The sequence below is a fragment of the Dendrobates tinctorius genome, unplaced genomic scaffold (genome assembly GCF_039654945.1).
Source record: "Dendrobates tinctorius isolate UK_male_01 unplaced genomic scaffold, ASM3965494v1 ptg000293l, whole genome shotgun sequence".
NCBI classification, from domain to species: Eukaryota; Metazoa; Chordata; class Amphibia; order Anura; family Dendrobatidae; genus Dendrobates; species Dendrobates tinctorius.
Window position 1 is genome coordinate 6,812,329 of NW_027361960.1, and position 19,819 is coordinate 6,832,147.

General features: G+C 46.5%; 1 protein-coding gene across 3 annotated transcripts in view; it reads left to right on the forward strand.

The window, feature by feature from the left end:
* Window positions 1–19,819, forward strand: part of LYST (lysosomal trafficking regulator) — a 722,897-nt gene that overhangs the window by 185,892 nt on the left and 517,186 nt on the right. For all 3 annotated transcript variants that reach the window (XM_073560091.1, XM_073560092.1, XM_073560093.1), the window contains exon 8: window positions 12,940–13,151. In XM_073560091.1, coding sequence (XP_073416192.1) covers window positions 12,940–13,151 — 212 coding nt within the window. The remainder of the gene's footprint in view (window positions 1–12,939; window positions 13,152–19,819) is intronic.

Genomic DNA, 19,819 nt, shown 5'->3' on the forward strand with positions numbered 1-19,819 from the left:
TTATGGAGCAAATAAACCCACACATACTCTTTTAAAGAAGCACACCTCCTGTTTTTCCTCCTGCTGCAGCTGAGTGAGTACAATCCTTACAGTACCCAGGACCGTGACACCTCCAGCAGATCAAGTCTTTACCTGCAGCCTTTGGTAGCCCCTGAGCGGCTCCTTGGGACCTTGGACTCCCCCCAGTGGTGGCTCTGTTACCCCTCTTTTGGGACTTGGGCTCCCGTTTGGTACCTCAGTATGGAGATGTACCACCTTTCGCTTTCCTTAGGGACCTCTCGACCACCTGGTACCTTTCTACGAGGCCCACCAGGTCATCCGCATTCCAGGGGTCTCCCTGAGCAATTCAGGCCTGCACCAGCCTGAGAAGGGAGTGAATAAACCTGTCCATGACCGCCCGCTCGACCATATGAGCTGCAACCATTTCTGGACCAAATGCAACAAGTCAAACATTTTTGAGCATGGGAGATTTGTCACCATAATATGCCCAGTGATGAACCCTTTGGTCTCTTACAGACAAAGGGACTTCTGAGCATGCTAATATCTCCGTTTTCAACTTGGCATATTCCCGGTCACCGTATAAGGCCAAGTCAAAATAAGCTTTCTGGGGTTCACCTGTCAGATAGGGGGCCAGCAGCTCCGCCCACTGCTCCGGGGAAAGCCTCTCCCACTCTGCAACCCATTCGAAAACAGTCAAAAGTCAAAAACACCTCCATATCATCCCCTGGGGTCATCTTTTGCATGACTCGTCTCAACACTTTTCGGACACACGACTCACCACCTTGATGTGAGGGAGGCGCGGTTTCACAGCTGCGGACATCTACCATCAGGAGTTGCATCTGCCTTTGTTGTTGTTGGATCTGCTGCCTCAGGAGTTTGTCTGCTGCTCACAGAACTGCTGCTTCTGAGCTGCTGCTGTTCACGACGCAGTTGATATTGTGGCTGTTGATTCAGTATCAGGTGCTTGATTAACTCCTCCATTTTGTCCGACTGTTGTTCCAGCTTTGTTGCCGCCTTAACCCAGGACATATAATTTGTCCACAGCTACTACCCATGTTCCTGGAAATTTTGTAAAATACCACTTGTGGAAGGTCAGCTCACTTAGCTGCTCCCCCAGGTAGACACAGGAACACGTTTGGTTAAAGTCTCTGGGTGATTTATTGCGTCATAAACCAATAAGCACAAAATAGTAACTGAAAACAGCCTTTCTGGCTTAAATGAATGTGAAAAGTTCATGTAACGTCCTTCCCAGTACGGCTTCCGCCTTCTGGGTCTACACATACGGCAGCTCTCGCATGAGCTTCAGTCTGGAGTTAAAAAAAAAAAAAAATAAGTTGTTAATAATTGTAAAAGCATAAAAAAAATCAGAAAATAAAGAACAATAAATAATTCTTTACCTGCAGTTTATTTGTTCATTCTGCCTCCCATAGATTGCAATATGGCTCTCTCACAATTTCCCGCACACTACGCTGCGAGCTTACACCGCTGTTTCCATGTAAATCTCTGAAATATGTGATTCAGATGGAAACCCCGGTGTAAGATTCCCTATAATGAGGCAGATGGAGTCATTTTGGCGATGTCTGACCTGTGATTCAGTGGTGTCCATCTTTTTGGGCGTGCATGAAAGCGCAGTCCACCAAAGTTTTGTGCACTTCTGAAAAAAAGGAGGCCACTGAACATAAGCCAGGCGGAGTCCAGAGTAACTCTTCTGCCTCATTATAGTGAGTGGCACCCTCATGGGTTTCATCTGAATCGCGTCACTTGGATATAAGTGCTCTCAGTAAACTGCAGTATAAATGTGATCCCAAATGTTAAAGCTTCACCTCAATTCACAAAAAAAAAAAAGTCCCCAGTCAACTCCATCACACATGTGCTGGATTTACTATGTCCCGGAAGTATTTTGCTGTGTTCTGAGACATAGTTCACCGGCACATGCGCACTAATGCTTTTCGGCTTTGCCCGCAGTTAGGGAAATCATACTACGCACGCGCGGGAGGCAATTTGATGGTGCAGGACGTGTACGTGGACAACACTATTCACAGAACGGAATGCGTACAGCACCCCGATTTGGGGTGGAGATAGGGACCAGAACCAATGCCCATCGGACCAAGGATATTATTATACTGCGGGGGGCAATATAAAAGGTTTTTATGGGGGATTCATGGGGAGTCAGGGGGTTTCACAAGTAGTTGGGGAATGAATAGCTCACACTTTATTAGATGATATTTTTAGTAGATAGGCCAAAAAACTGGTGACAGATTCCCTTTAATGCAAATATAGACGGCTTCTATGTTACTGGTAGTGCAAAGGCTCATTGCGCCCCAAAATCAATCCAGAAAATTCTGCACTCCCAAATCCAAGTGCCCCCTCCCTTCTGAGCCCTACAGTGTGGCTAAACCACATTTAGCATCCACATGTTTGGCATTTCTGTAGCAATCACAGACCACTTAAGTTACAGGTGTATGCCTCCAGAAGTATGAGCTGGGCACCACAACTTACTGGGCACTACAACGTACTGATAACTACAACCTACTGGGCACTACAATGGCAGTTAGCAATTATCGCTCAGCAACATCCACTGATGCTTGTTTGTGTAAAACACCTGTGGATTAAAAATCATCACTACACCTGTAGATAAATTCCCAAAGGGGTGTAATGTCCAAAATAGGATCACTGGGGAGGTGGGATTCTGCTCTTCTAGCACTTAGGGGGCTCAGCAGATGGAGTCAGCAAACTAGTCTAGGAAAATCTGCACTCCAAATACTGTATATATAGATGTATTTCTACATTCAACAGAGATTGTGGCCAAATTTTGGTGTCATTTGTACCCTTTCCCAATGTGAAAATGTAAAATCTGGGCCTAATACAATTTTGGTGGTAAACATTTAATTCTTGTTTCTTCATCACCCAATGGTATAAAATTCGGTGACCCACCTGGTGTCAATATGATCACTGCACCACTAGATGACTTCATTGAGATGTGTAGTTTGTAAAATGAAGTCACCTAGGGGTGAGTTCTGCTGTTCTGGACCTCAGGGGCTCTACCATTGCGACATGACACCCTCTAACCAGTCCAGCAAAATGTGAACTCCAATATAACGCTTTTTCCCTCCTGAGCTTTTCTCCTTCGCCTAATTTGGGGAAACAGGTACTGTGGGTGTATGCTACTGCCGCCTGGTGGCTGACAATAAGTGAAAAAAGAGGTTAGCTCCTCCTCCGCCATATACACCCTCACCCCGGTTGCGGGCGGAATCAGTTTTTGCTTAGTGTCCATTGGAGGCACACGTCTGGTCTTTTTTTCCAGACTGTCATTTTTTCCATGAAGATAAGACAGGGGCAACGGATCCTATTGAAAGGGTCCGATTTCCCCAAACCAACAACATGCGAGTGTCGCCTCCACGTATCCTTTCCCACTACGTGGGACATGATGCTGGACTGAGCCCTGACCACCCTGAGGTAGAGAAACCCTAGGCTGTACAGAGGCCTGCGAACTGTCCGTGCGGCCCCCACTGCATCACCAATGCCAGACAGTGGTGATGGAAGGTGGCGGACGGTCCCTCTCCTCATCCCCTATAAAGGAAGATGGAGCTAGTGTACCTGCATCGTCCTTAATCTTTTTTTTCGGCCCCCCCTAACCTGAGGATGAAGATGGACGTCGAGGGGTGAGGCATGGAAGGAGGTGGGCTGGGAGGGCTCCTGTGGACCCCCGTGGTCGGTACTCCTGGCGCCGTTCTTAGGCATCCCCGGGCTCCCTGGGTGCGCCACATAGCGTGGCAGCCGGCGGCGCAGGCTCCTGGCCCGGTGTCCGGCGGTCCCGCCCCGAGTCCGGGCGCACACCGGAAATTTAGTCCCCTGCTTTTCCCAGAGCTAGGCCGTGGGCGGAAGTCCCGCCCCCCGTGACGCGGCCACTTCCGGCAGACCCCCCCATCGGGGCCTTGGGCAGACGGCAGAAATTTAGTCCCCGGCTTCTGCCAGGGACTAGGACGCGGACGGAAGTTCCGCCCCTTGATGCTCCGGGGCTGCCTCTTCGTCCGGAGGCCCACCCCCATGCTGGAGCACGCTGTTTTTTAAAGAAGGAACAGCTGGACGGCATGATGGACGTCTGACAGGTCCAGGACGGGGACACAGGACTGGGGTAAGTGCTACCCCTGGAGGAAGGCCACCCTCTGTGTGTTTTCCAGAGGCTAAGCAGCTTTTTGGTCCTTGTCATATCACTTAGCAGCCATCATGTCCAGAAAAGCAAAGGCACACACATTCTTATATGTTGCGTGCACCTCCTGTCAATCCGCCTTCCCACGGGCGCAAACCAAGCAGATTTGCGAAGCCTACGATTCCGAACGTGCCCAGGAGCCCTCCGCTGCGACCGAGGCCAGTGTACCGAGCCCCCCCGGAATGGGCTCTGTCTCTTTCGCAGTCCATGGCATCGCTTACGAGTGCAATCGACTTCCCTTTGGGCCCCAGATAGGGGCAGGGATAGCGGCTCGCCTGTGTTAGAGGGGTCTTAAACCACACAAGGTCTCATTTAAGCGAACAAAGCGGCCGCATAGAGTGTTTAGTTCTCACCCAGAGTTTGAGGACATAGTACAACAACACAGCGGCCCGACAAACGGTTCTCAGGGCAAAAGGCGCTCGAGGCGAGGTATCCGTTCGCCCTTGATCTCTGTAAGAAATGGTCAGAGTCCCCAACGGTAGATCCACCCGTGTCACGCTTGGCCTCTAGGACCCTGTTATCCATACCTAGAGGGTCCTCTATCAAGGATCCCACTGACCGTCTCATAGAGTGCCTAGCTCGCTCAGTACTTGAGGCATCAGGTTCAGCACTCTCCCTGTCATTTGCGGCAACCTGGGTAGCAAAGGCCATGATGGCTTGGTCAGAATCATTGAACAGAGCCCTGCAGGGTATAGACCTACCAGCAGAGGTATCAGAGATCGCAAATCAGATCACTTTGGCCGGGGACTACCTAATTAATGCATCTTTGGATGCGGCCAACTGCGCGGCTCTCGCTGCGGCAAATGCGATCTCAATTAGGAGGGCTTTATGGTTGAGGACATAGCGGGCAGACACAACTTCCAAGAAATCCCTGCCTTCCTTGCTTTATCAGAGCGGTCGCCTGTTCGGGGAGAAGTTGGATCAGCTCATCTCTGATTCCACAGGTGGAAAGAGCAGTTTCCTCCCTCAACAAAGGGTTAAACAGCCGTTTTGCCACCAAACTCAGACACTCTTTCTGTCCTTTCGCATCACCGGGTGGGCTGCAGTGACCAATCCCGCCACTTCAGGTCGTCCCAGCCAGGACAGGGATCGTTAGGTCTCATATAGAACCAACCCGTTGGGGAGAATGCGTACCCACTAGCCCATATCAAGAGGACCTAGGTCCCAAAGATCTGCAGCCAAATAACTCGAGGCAATTTCAAGGCGACTTCAGCAAGGTAGGTGGCCACCTGATTTGGTTTCGCCACGCCTGGCTCTCCGTCTCACACGACACATGGGTAACGGAGCTGGTGTCCTCGGGGTACAAGATAGAATTCATCAAATACCCCCCAAGACGTTTTTTTCTTTCCCGTCCTCCAAAAGTAATCACCCGAGCAAGGGCTTTACTCAAGGCCATAAAATTACTCCAGCACAACGGAGTCATTGTTTCCGTACCGGAGAACGAAAAATATCAGGGGTTCTACTCCAACCTGTTCACAGTGCCCAAAAAGGATGAGGCCATCAGGCCCATTCTGGACCTAAAGCTCCTAAACAAGTTTATCAGGATCAGACATTTCCGGATGGAGTCTCACCGTTCAGTCATATCTGCCATGGGGCAGGGAGAATACTTGGCCTCTATCGACATCCAAGACACCTACCTACACATCCCCATTTTTCCCCCGCACCAAAGGTTTCTGCTCTTCGCCATCAATGGCCTACACTTTCAGTTCGCAGCACTGCCCTTCGGGTTGGCCACTGCTCCTAGGGTATTCACAAAGGTCATGGCCACCCTGCACTCCTGGGGCATAGTTGTCTTTCCTTATTTAGACGACCCCTTGGTCAAAGGCCCTTCCTTTCGGGCATGCGAGGAGAGTGTCTCTTTCCCGCTTAGGATGGTTGGTTAATCTGAAAAAGTCATCCCCTGTGCCAGCTCAGAGGATCGCCTTCTTAGGAATGATCTTTGACACTTCCCAAGGGTTGGTAATTCTCCCTCAGGACAAGGCCTTAGCTCTCGTCAGGGAGTCCGGAAGCTGCGCCAACCGGTCCCTCATACCATCCGCTTCTGCATGAGGGTCCAAGGAAGGATCGTGGCAGCAATGGAGTCAATTCCGTTTGCCCAGCTCCATCTTCGCCCCCTGCAGCATGCCCTGTTATCAGTCTGCGACAAAAACCCATTCTCTCTCGATCGCCGGTGCTGGTTGCCCACGCGGGTCACACGGGTACTCAGGTGGTGGACAGCCAGTGCCTCACTTCTCCAGGGCAACCCTTTCCCCCAGACCATTGGTTGGTGGTGACAACTGACGCCAGCCTCCTCGGCTGGGAGCGGTTTTTCGCTACCACACGACCCAGTGACGGTGGTCGCCGTAGGAGGCACGCCTCCCAATCAGCTTGTTGGAAATACGGGCAATTCAGCTAGCTCTGCGACAGTTTCATCCCCTTGTAGCAGGCCAGCCCTTTTGGATTCAGTCAGACAACGCCATGGCTGTGGCTTACATAAATCATCAGGGGGGCACCCGCAGCGGGGCAGACATGTGCAAGGTAGGGCATGTGCTTCATTGGGCCGAGAGAAACCACTCGGCGATATCGGCAATCCACATCCCGGGAGTGGAGAACTGGGTGGCAGACTTCCTCAGCTGGCAGGGTCTCTCATCCGGGGAATGGTCACTTCACCCCGAGATCTTCCAGCAGATTTGCCAACGATAGGGGACGCCGGATGTGGATCTAATGGCCTCCAGAGTGAACGTCAAGGTACCAGCGTTTGTATCTCGATCCCGGGATCCGCAGGCAATTGCCATGGATGCGTTGGTTCTGCCATGGAACCAGTTTCCACTCCCATACCTATTTCCCCCGCTGCCACTACTTCCGAGGGTCATCAAGAAGATCAAGGTGGAAGGGGTGCCAGTGATTCTGCTGGCCCCAGATTGGCCTCATCGGGCATGGTACGCAGACCTCTGGTACAGCTACTCGCTGGCGTTCCTTGGTGCCTGCCAGAGCGCCCAGACCTACTGTCCCAGGGCCCGATCTACCACCCAAACTCAGGGGCCCTGTGTTTGACGGCTTGGCCATTGAATCCTGGATTCTAACCCAGGCTGGGTTTGGCCGCAGTGTGGTCGCTACAATGATTAGCGCCCAGAAGCTGGCCTCAGCACATATTTATCACTACACCTGGAAGGTTTTCTTCACATGGTGTCGGAACCATGGTTGTTCTCCACTGAGATTTTCTATTCCCAACATCTTGGCTTTTCTCCAGTCTGGCCTAGACCGAGGCTTGGCCCCAAGTTCTCTCAGGAGACAAATATCGGCCTTATCCGTTCTGTTCCAACGCAGGATTGCTACCAATCTGCAGGTGAAGACTTTCATTCAGGCAGTCTCCCACTTGGTACCTCCTTATAGGGCGCCCCTGGACGCTTGGGACCTTAACCTGGTCCGAGGTGTTCTACAGGAGGCTCCATTTGAGCCGTTACAGGAGGTCTCTTTAACCTACCTTTCTTGGAAGGTAGTATTTCTTATGGCAATAACATCAATCAGACGGGTCTCGGAGCTGGCAGCTCTATACTGCCGAGCTCCGTTTCTGGTCTTCCACAAAGATAAGGTGGTTCTCAGACCAGCCCCTCCCTTTCTGCCGAAGGTAGTTTCCTCATTTCACATTAATGAGGATATTGTCTTGCCCTCTTTTTGTCCAGCACCGATACACTGTGTGGAAAAGGTTTTTCATACGTTGGACCTGGTGAAAGCACTCCGGAGGTACGTGTCGCGGACGACACCCTTTCGTCAGACGGAAACGCTGTTCGTGCTTCCCGAGAGGCGCAGGAAGGGACTTGCTGCCTCAAAATCGACCATAGCCAGATGGATTCGTTTCACTATTCAGGAATCTTACCGCATCAGAGGCACACCTGTTCCAGCAGGGATCAGAGCACATTCTACTCGGGCAGTGGGCGCCTCTTGGGCGCTTCGGCACCGAGCATTGGCGGAACAGGTTTGCTAGGCTGCAGCCTGGTCCAGCTTGCACACATTCGCAAAGCACTACAATATCCATACTTAGGTTTCTTCAGATGCGAGTCTGGGTAGAAGGATTCTCCAAGCAGCGGTGGCGCACCTTTAGACAGGAGGTGCATGCAGCTTGGATCGGTGAGTCAACTTCCCACCCAGGGACTGCTTTAGGACGTCCCACAGTATCTATGTCCCCCAATGAGGCGAAGGAGAAACATGGATTTTTGTGATAAACTCACCGTAAAATCCTTTTCTCCGAGACGCTCATTGGGGACACAGCACCCACTCTGTTAGCCAAATTGGCTTCTGTTTTGTTTAATTAATATACTTTTTTGAATGATATTAGGGTGGTGTTTTTTCTAGACATGTTGTTACCTGCATTAAGGTTGATGTTGTCTGATTTTTGTTTGATTTCCTACTGCTTTTGCACCAAACTGATTCCATCCGCAACAGGGGCGAGGGTGTATATGGCGGAGGAGCTAACCTCTTTTTTTCACTTAGTGTCAGCCTCCAGGCGGCAGTAGCATACACCCACAGTACCTGTGTCCCCCAATGAGCGTCTCGGAGAAAAGGATTATATGGTGAGTTTATCACAAAAATCCATGTTTCACTGTGCCTCAAAAGTAGTTTTCAACCACATATGGGGTATCTGTGTAGTTAGAAATCTCCAAAATGTTGTGGTCTATTTTCTCCTGCTATCCTTGTGTGAATGAAGAAAAAAATTGGGACTAAAACAACATTTTTGAGAGAAAAATATATATTTTTTTAAAATTTTCACAGATCAACATTGTAAAATTCCTTGAAGCACCTGTCAGTTTGAGGTGCTCACCACACATCTAGATAAATTCCTTGACGGGTCTAGTTTCCAAAATGGTGTCACTTGTGGGGGGTTTCCATGGTTTAGGCACAACAGGGGATCTCCAAACTCAACATATCTCCCGCAGAACTTTCCATCAAAATCTGCATTGCAAAACGTCACTTCATCCTTTCTGAGCCCTTCCAAAAGTTTATAACGTTGACTCAAGAACATAATTAAACCGTATACAATCGTGTATAAGCCCAGGCACCTAATTTTTCCACGAAAAACTGGAAAAATGTATTTACTCGAGTATAAGCCGGGTGTGCATTGTCCCCTCATCCCTATCCTTGTATGCACGGCTCCTCATTCCCATCCTTGTCTGCATGGCTTCTTATTCCCATCCTTGTCTGCATGGATCCTTGTTCCCATCCTTGTCTGCGTGGCTCCTTGTTCCTATCCTTGTCTGCATGGCTCCTTATTGCCATCCTTGTCTGCATGGCTCCTTATTCCTACCCTTGTCTGTATGGCTCCTTATTCCCACCCTCATCCTTCTTACCTTCCCTTCTCGCCCTCGTAGCATCTTGTTCCGGTGCCAGCAGCTCCTGCGGCCAACCGATCACAGGTCCACGCTCGTTAAGGGAATGAATATTCACTCCACGCCTATGGGAGTGGAGAGAGGTGAATATTCATTACCTTAATGAGTGGGGACACGTAATCAGCCTGCCACAGGAGCTGCTGGAAGCTGGCGGCTTTAACTGTGTGTGTGCTATAAGAGAAATTAATATTCATTGCCAGTGCAGTGAATATTCATTTCTTTTTAGCAGCGAGCACAGTTACAGCCGCCTCTCCCCCTCCCCCGCAATCTTCTGTCACTTTGACTTGTGTATAAGCTGAAGGGGATGTTTTCTGCGGCTAAGAGGTGGAGTGCTCAGTCAGAAGGTTAATAAATACAAATTTCAAAAAACTGAAATGCCAAGCATAAACTAAATGTGAACAGGTGCTTAACCTAGAGTCACCAACTCATAGTCACTCAAACAAAATAGGTAGCACACTCACTGAGTGTGCTTCTGACTGAGCACTCCACCTCTTAGCAGCAGGCGTTTTTAATCACAGCAGGGCCACCACCCCTCCACAGAGATATAGATTTCAGTCTAAGGAGAGGATTTACATAGGTTCCCATGCAGATGGAGACTTTAGTCTAAGTGAGGATTGTCATTAGGTTAGGGTCCTGGAAAACGAGAAACGCCTTACCGTGGCTTCCAGGTGCACATAAATTGGCCATTTTATGCGCTAAGCTTTCTCAATTTTTCATATTTCTAATGCAGTAATGCAGTTTATTTTTCATATTTCATGTTTGCATGTTACGGTGCTAAAGTGTGCTTCCTATTTTGTTTGAGTGTACAGTGAAATGGTCTGATCATACCACATCTCCTGGGCAGGAAGGTGGGGGAGAAAAAAAAAGTATACAGACATTACAGCAGTGGATCGCAAATGATTCTTTCTTTGAAATGAAACTATGTTTAAATCAGGCAGTGATATGTTAACCTCACAAAAATAATTGACTTATCTCATGCTGTGATTTATTTTATTTGCTTATGCTTTGCTTATGTAGTGCTATCATATTCCAAAGCACTTTACATACTTTATCATCACTGTCCCGAATGGGACTCACAATCTAAATTTCCTGTCAGTATGTCTTTGGAGTGTGGAGGAAACCCACGCAAACATGAGGCGAACATACATACTCCTTGTGGATGTTGTCCTTGGTGGGATTTGAACCCAGGACCCAGCACTGCAAGGCTAGCCTCTGAGCCTGTAATGTCTGTATGCTCTTTTTCTTTCGCACCTGCCAGGAGCTGTTGATCAGACCATGTTCCTGCACGGTCAGACACAGCCATTACACACTACACAGCAGGGGCACATTTATAAGATTATCTTAGCACAGGAACATTTTATTTAAAAACATCCAATTGTGGAACTTATTATTATTCCAAGATCTGTTGATTAAAATGAACATTTGTTTGTGGGAAAACCTCTTTAAAGTGAACATGTCAGCAAGATTTTGCTAAGTATGCTACATACATTGTCATGTTGCCACTGTTATACTGATTCAAATGATACCTGGGTGAAGAAATCTGTCTTGCTGTTCTTGTGTAATCAGCATTAGAAGTTGTCAGTTAATGAGATGCTCATTGTCAGGACTCAAATCTAGCAGCTCTTGTGCACCAGGCTACAGCTCTTTCCTCTGAGCAATTCAGCTTATTGACAGTTCCATTCTAACCCAGATACTTGTACCTGTGTTGTTTCTGATTGTCTCCACCCCTAGTTCCTGATTGTCTCCACCCCGAGTTCTTGATTGAACACTCTCCCAGACTCTAGTCAAGCTTCCTTTCACCTGCTCCTTCATTCTAAGATTACGTTACTGCTCCTGTGTACCGACCCTTGGCTATCCCTGAATATGCTACCTGCCGGTGATGCTCCTAGTGGTTACAATACCTCTACTCCAACCCAGGTTCAGTACATAACACTCGTGCTTGGAGGCAGGACTATAGGCAGAGTCTTATCTTTCTGCTGTAAGCTAGAGAAACCAAGGAAAGACCTGCGCACAGGTCACACCGAAGCACAAACAGTATGTCTCTATGATGAGGAACATGTTTGTGCTTCGGGGTGGGCTGTGCACATGCACTATTGCTGCCAGGTGGCAGATGATGCTGACACCAGGCACTCAGTGCAGGACATCATCGCGAGGGAACTATCGTTGGTATGGTGACCCGATGTTGTAGGGTCACTAGAGCTAGCAAACTTGCTACAACATTCTCAGAACATGGCCTAGCAAATTTGACAGTGCAGCTCTGACAGTTTGCAAAGCATGGCAAAGCTCCTTTTATGCTATGCTTTATAAGCGATCAAACTGCAAAAAGTGAATGTCCCATAGTGTCAGAATACCCAGCGTGCAGAGCAGTGATGTCACTTGCGGGAGAATTGCCACAGACGCACACATACACACTCTTGGCTCTCCTGTGCACACACTCTGCTCTGCCACATACACACATGCACTTACACACTCAGCTCTTCCACACATGCATGCATTCTCCACTCTGCCAACCACCCACACCCACCTTGCCTCTGTCCTGCTTCCTTACAGTCTCCTATGCAGCCTAGTAATGTAATCTGAGATTGTCATGTGACCAGGACCTTAAAGGAAACCTGTAACCAGAAAAATGCAGTTCAATATAAATGTATCTTTTTACAGAGCAGGAGAAGCGTAGTAGATTGATTTATAGTGTTTTGAGAAAAGATTCAGTATACCCTGTGTTTCAAATATAATCCTCTGCTGTTTCTTTTGATCCAGTGAGCTGTTCTAAAATAAAACAAAATAGCAAACAACAAGGTAAACAATAAGGAGAACACATAGCGAATAGTTCCATTTGTAACTCGTAGAAAATACGATATACAGCTCTGTAAAAAATTAAGAGACCACTGCAAAATTTTCAGTTTGTCTGATTTTTCTCTTTATAGGTATATTTTTGAGTAAAATGTAAATTGCTCTTTTATTCTATAAACTACTGACAACATGTCTTCGAATTTCTAAGCACTAAATTTTGTATTTATTTTCAGAAAATGAGAAATGGTAAAAATAACAATAAAATGAAGTGCTTGCAGACCTCAAATAATGCTAAGAAAACAAGTTAATAATCATTTAGAAACAACAATACTAATGTTTTAACTCGGGAAGAGTTCAGAAATCAATATTTTGTGGAATAACCATGATTTTTACTCACAGCTTTCATGCGTCTTGTCATGCTTTCCACCAGTCTTTCACACTGCTTTTGGATGACCTTATGCCACTCCTGGTACAAAAATTTAAGCAGTTCTTCTTTGATTGCTTGTGACTATCCATTTAATCTTGTGTACCAGGATTTCTTTAACCTATTGTCCATTTTTCCTTTTTTTCTTTTAGGAGTCAAAACAGAGCTGGAAGAGTTAGGAAGCACAAATGATCAAGTAGAGATGTGCGCCACTGGAGAACTACTTTATCCTGAAATATGCGCTTTAGTGCTGAATTTACTTTTTGGACATCATTCAAACACGACCTTGGTTAACCGAGTTTTACACACACTTTTGAAAATATTGAAGATGAGGAAAAAAAATATTTTACTTCTAGTTCAACAAGTAAGTTAAGCTGTTTTTTTCTAGAATACAGACAAGAATGATCAAAGATAATGTTAAGTAGAATGGAGGAATACACTTGTGGTTTGAATTTTTGAAACTTGGTTAAATATAGACAGAGTATGAAAAATTTAACATCTTCCCGACATTGGACGTATTCATACATTATGGTCGGTTGGTACTTACCATCCTTTGACGTATGGATACGTCATGGCGATCTCGCGCAATTGCCGCCAGGTATCAATGATTCTGACAGCTGTCACCCGGCACTCAGTGAAGGAGCGGTGCCTACATCACTCCCAATACTTTAATCCCCTAAATACTTCTACCAATATCGACTAAAACACTATAGTGTCCTTAAAGTAATATATTGGCACTTCTACCACAATAATACACACTCAAGGACAACAAGATGTAACTGATAACCCAGAATGAAGCGAACCAAAAAAGATATTATGTAATAAGATCACACAATTTTATTAGACACAAAAAGAATTAAAAAGACTACATAACATTACATACATAACATACCCCAAGGGAGAATAGCACAGACCAAGATAAATAACAATATCTCTATTATAGTACACCAATTAATCAAAAAAATGAATGTACATTTGATAACACTATGTTCTGGTATACCAATGAAGTACCACCACAGCGTTGCCGGAGCCCAGCTACTAAATCATCATCGCCAAAAAATACAACTATCAAGAGTTCACAATACTCAGTTGTAAGGTGTCAGCGCTTAAATGACCTGCAAAAGGTCTATTTTTCAGTACCTACAAACACAATTGCTACCCAAAGATAATAGCAGTATATCTCATAGTGACCTAAGTCAGAGTATATTGAAAAGGTGCCAGTGCCTGAATGACCTACAAAGGTCTATTACTCAATACCTATAACATCAATTACTGCCAAAAGTTAGTAGCGGTGTAGCTCATAATTACCTTAGCCAAAGTATGGAGGTGATCGTGGTCCCGTGTTTTTTTTTTTTTTTTTGCTGTGCTAGCACCTCAGGGGCTATACCAATGTGACATGGCACCCTCAAACCAGTCCAGCAGAATCTGAACTCCAGTATTGCGCTTTTTCCCTTCTGAGCTTTTTACTGTGCCTCAGAAATAGTTTTCGGCCACATATATGGGGTATCTGTGTACTCAGGAAAAATTGCACAACAAACTTTGTGGTCCATTTTCCCCTGGTAACCTTGTAAAATTGAAACATTTGTGTCTAAAACAACATTTTTGTGGGAAATAATGTGATTTATTTATTTTTTTTTTTTCATGGCTCAACATTATTAACTTCTGTAAGTTCAAGGTGTTCGCCACACATTTAAATAAATTCCTTGAGGGTTCCAGTTTCCAAAATGGGGTCATTCTCCAAACGCGACATGACACCTGCAGAAAATTTAATGAAAATCTGCAAACTGTAGTTTTCTCCCACGTATGGGGTATCTGCATACTCAGGAGAAATTACATAAAAAATGTTGAGATCTGTATTTTCCTGTTACCTTTTTGTAACTAAAAATTTTGGGGCTAAAAAACATTTTTGTGGGGAAAATGTGATTTTTTTTTTTTTTTTTTTTTTAAATTTTCACCGCTCAATGTTATAAACTTCTGTGACGTTCCTTGAGGGGTCTAGTTTCCAAAATGGAGGTACTTGTGAGTGTTTTTTATTGTTTATGCACATCAGGGGTCATCGAACGCAACATGGTGTCCTCTAATTATTCCAGCAAATTTTACATTCATAAAGTCAAATGGCTCTACTTCCCTTCCGAGGTCTGCCGTTTGTGCAAACAGTGGTTTTCGATCATATATGTTGTATTGGTGTACTCAGGAGAAATTGTGCAACAAATTTTGGGGTCCATTTTTTCCTCTTATCTTTGCAAAAATAAAAAAATGAGCTCTAAAGTAAAATTCCCGTGTTAAAAGGTTTTTTCCTTCCACATTCCATTAATTCCTGTGAAGCACCTGAAGAGTTAACCCCTTAACGACCGCCGATACGCCTTTTAACTGCAGCAGTTAAGGGTTCTTATTCAGCAGCGCCGCTTTTTAACAGCGATGAGAAGCAAAGTTATAGTGACCCCCCCCCCAGCGTTAGAAATTCTCCGGGATCTCGGGGGTAGCCGAGACCCCGGAGAACATGATTCAGGTCGGTTTTTACCATTCCCAGTGTTGCGATCCTCGTTATTCACGGAATAACGGTGACCACAAAAAAAAGTCAGATTTCCCATTTAATTTCTCTCTCTGATGTGATCTAGCACATCAGATGAGAGAGAAATGGGGTACCTCCTTTGTCCCTAGAACTTCCTACATCTCCCGGCCATCGGCGTCGTCTTCCAGAAAGAAAATGACGGGCGAATGTGCTGTGCGCCCGCCGAAAACTGCCGTCCAGCACCCAGCAAAAATAGATTTCTTCTCTTGGTTCATTTTGATTACTGTGATAGACCCTATCACAGTGATCAAAATAAAAAAATAGTAAATCAAGCCCCCTTTATCACCCCCTTAGTTAGGTAAGACTGATAAAGTAATAAAAATTTATTTTTTTCCATTAGGGTTATGGTTGGGGTTATAGTTGTGGATAGAGCTAGGGTTGAGGCTAGGGTTATGATTAGGGTTATAGTTGGGGTTATTGCTAGGGATATGGTTGGGCTAGGTTTAGAAATAGAGTTAGGGTTGGGGCTAAGGTTAGAAATAGGTTTAGGGTAGGGTTAGGGTTGGTGTTAGGGTTATGGTTGGGGTTAGGGTTGGGGTTATAGCTAGAGTTAGGTTTGGGTTAGGGTTATGGTTGGGGTTATAGTTGAGGTTATAGCTAGGGGTTGGGTTGGAGCTAGGTTAAGTGTTGGGTTGGGGATAGGGTTAGATATAAGGTTATTGTTGGTCTAGAATAGCTACAGTTGTGGCCAAAAGTATTGACACCCCTGCAATTCTGTCAGATAATACTCAGTTTCTTCCTGAAAATGATTGCAAACACAAATTCTTTGGTATTATTATCTTCATTTAATTTGTCTTAAATGAAAAAACACAAAAAGAATTGTCCTAAAGTCAAATTGGATATAATTCCACACCAAACATAAAAAAGAGGGTGGTCAAAAGTATTGGCACTGTTAGAAAAATCATGTGATGCTTCTCTAATTTGTGTAATTAACAGCACCTGTAACTTACCTGTGGCACCTAACAGGTGTTGGCAATAACTAAATCACACTTGCAGCCAGTTGACATGGATTAAAGTTGACTCAACCTCTGTCCTGTGTCCTTGTGTGTACCACATTGAGCATGGAGAAAAGAAAGAAAACCAAAGAACTGTCTGAGGACTTGAGAAACTAAATTGTGAGGAAGCATGAGCAATCTCAAGGCTACAAGTCCATCTCCAAAGACCTGAATGTTCCTGTGTCTACCGTGCGCAGTGTCATCAAGAAGTTTAAAGCCCATGGCACTGTGGCTAACCTCCCTAGATGTGGACGGAAAAGAAAAATTGACAACAGATTTCAACGCAAGATTGTGCGAATGTTGGATAAAGAACCTCGACTAACATCCAAACAAGTTCAAGCTGCCCTGCAGTCTGAGGGTACAACAGTGTCAACCCGTACTATCCGTCGGCGTCTGAATGAAAAGGAACTGTATGGTAGGAGACCCAGGAAGACCCCACTTCTTACCCCAAGACATAAAAAATCCAGGCTGGAGTTGGCCAAAACTTGAAAAACCTGAAAAAGCCTAAAACGTTTTGGAAGAACGTTCTCTGGTCAGATGAGACAAAAGTAGAGCTTTTTGGGCAAAGGCATCAACATAGAGTTTACAGGAGAAAAAAAGAGGCATTCAAAGAAAAGAACATGGTCCCTACAGTCAAACATGGCGGAGGTTCCCTGATGATTTGCAATCATTTTCAGGAAGAAACGGAGTATTATCTGACATAATTGCAGGGGTGTCAATACTTTTGGCCACAACTGTATAGCTTATAGCTATAACCTTATATAATAGGTTATAGCTAGAGTTGGGGCTAGGGTTAGGTTTTGGAGTAGGGTTAGAAGTAGGGTTAGGTTTGGGCTAGGGTTAGAGTTGGTGCTAGGGTTATGGTTGGTGTTATAGTTGGGGGTATAGCTAGGGTTAGGGTTGGGGTTAGGGTTGTGTTGGTGTTAAGGTTGGGGTTAGGGTTGGGGCTAGGGTTGTGATTAGGTTTAGGGGTGTGTTGGGTTGGGGCTGCAGTTTGAAATGGGTTTAGGGTTGAGGCTTGTGTTAGAAATAGGGTTAGGTTTGGGCTAGGGTTTTAGTTAAGGTTGGGCTAGGGTTATGGTTGGGGTTATAGCTAGGGTTAGGGTTGGGGCTAGGGTTATGGTTAGAGTTGGGCTAGAGTTAGGATTGGGGCTATGGTTAGAAATAGGGTTAGGGTTTTGGTTAGGATTGGGGCTAGGATTATATTATAACCTTATATCTAACCCTATCCCCAACCCAACCCTTAACCTAGCTCCAACCCTAACCCTAGCTATTACCACAACTATAACCCCAACCATAACACTCCCAGCCAACTGGACCGCCTCTCCTTCAGTGGATCCACCAGTATCCAGACTCGCTACCAATACAGTCCTCCCACTCGCCAGTGGGGCAGCCCTAAAGGATCCCTATGATAGAAGGATAGAATCCCTGGCAAAATCCGCCTTTGAGGCAGCAGCCACTACATTTTGTCCAGCCTTCGTCTCAGCCTGGGTAGCTGTCTGTTACAAAATGGGCCAAATAGCTTAGTCAGGGCATATTAGCCGGGGCACCACCAGCGTAACTGGTGGAGTTCGCAGATCAAATGTCTCATGCCAGGAGGTATATGGTATCAGCAGCCCTGGATGCCGCGTCTTGCGCAGCTCAAGCATCCAGTAACTTGGTAGCCGTCCGGCGGACGGTCTGGCTAAAGGCTTGGCAGGCTGATTTGTCCTCAAAGAAATCACTGACCAATCTGCCGCTTCAGGGCACCCAGCTTTTTGGGTCAATGTTAGATCAAATCATTAAGGATGCAACAGGGGGTACAAGCTCCATTCTCCCTCAGGCCAAGCCTTGTTGATATGTTTTCAAACGTAGGGCTCAGCCCTTTTGCCGTACCCCAGCGACAGGCACTTATGCTCAGGGACCGCAGAGGTCACAAGCACCGAGAGATAGGAGGAAGGTATCCTTTCGGGCCACCCCTTCATGGCATTCCTGCAGTTCCAACAGCAGAGCTACCAGGTCAGGGCCGGACAGAGCCACTTCAGCCTGACGCCAGCAGGGAGTTCAACTCCCTGCTCAGTACCTCCCCCAGACTAGGAGGCCACTTTCTCCTCTTCAGCGACGTCTGGCAGTGTTCAGTAGAGGATATCTGGGTAAAGGAGGTAGTATCGACAGGATGCAAGATAGACTTCAACGCGCTTCCGCGAGATCGCTTCTTTCTATCGCAACCACCAAAAAATGCTGCTATGGCTCTAGGTTTTTTTGCGCCAATCGACTCTCTCCTCAACGCAGGAGTATTCGTCCCCGTTCCCAAGCAGGAGCGTTTTGCCGGCTTTTACTCAAACCTGTTTGTGATACCAAAAAGGATGGCTCAGTTCGCCCCATACTAGACCTTAAAAGGCTGAACAGATGGGTCCGCTTACGCCATTTCAGGATGGAATCGATTCAGTCGGTAATTACGTCTATGGAGGATCAGGAATTCCTATGTTCCATAGCTATCCGGGACGCCTAACTGCACGTCCACATTTTTCAGGGACATCAAAGTTTTCTGCGTTTTGCTGTCCAAAAGCAGCATTTCCAGTTTGTGGCCCTGCCATTTGGGCTGCCAACAGCCCCCAGAATTTTTACAAAGATTATGGCAGCGATGGTAGCTATATTAAGGTTCAGAGGCATAATATTGGTACCATATCTCGACAATATTCTTGTCAAAGCGCCCTCCTTTGCTCAGGCCCAGGAAAATCTAGCGGTAGTTTTAAACACACTGTCCCGGTTTGGTTGGATCATAAACAGGGAGAAATCTCACCTAACGCCAACACAATGCCTAGAATTCTTAGGGATGGTAATCGACACCCGCCGCTCGAGGGTCTTTCTCCCAGAAAGAAAGTGGATTACCCTCCAGAAGGGAATTCGCTCTGTGTTGAAATTCCGGCTTCTATCCTTTCGCGCTGCCATGAGAGTCCTGGGAAGGATGGTGGCAGCTTCAGAGGCAATACCCTTTGCCCTGTTCCGTTCCAGGATACTGCAGAGGAACATCCTCCTTCAGTGGGACAGGTCCATCTCTTCTCTGGATCGCCCCTTCCTCCCTTCCACTCAGACCAGGGAGTCCCTCAAGTGGTGGCTGACCTCCCCCCTCGTTCATCTGGGGTGGCCTTTTCCCCCTGTCCACTGGCAGGCAGTAACTACATATGCCAGTCTCCTGGGCTGGGGTGCGGGATTCTGCCACCTGACGGTCCAGGGACGATGGTCGAGGCGAGAATCCTCACTATCAATCAACATTCTAGAACAGGGGGCGGTCTTTCTAGCACTCCTACATTGGAAAAGATACCTCAGCAATTCCAGACCCCCGCAACACACTTCCACTGGATGTTTTTGGTGGCCACCCATACATGCTCGTTCACACACAGGTCCGGACCTGAACATTTATTGCCACACATTCATTTGTCACAATACGGGGAACTCTTTCTGGAACTGACAAGAGAGGCGTCC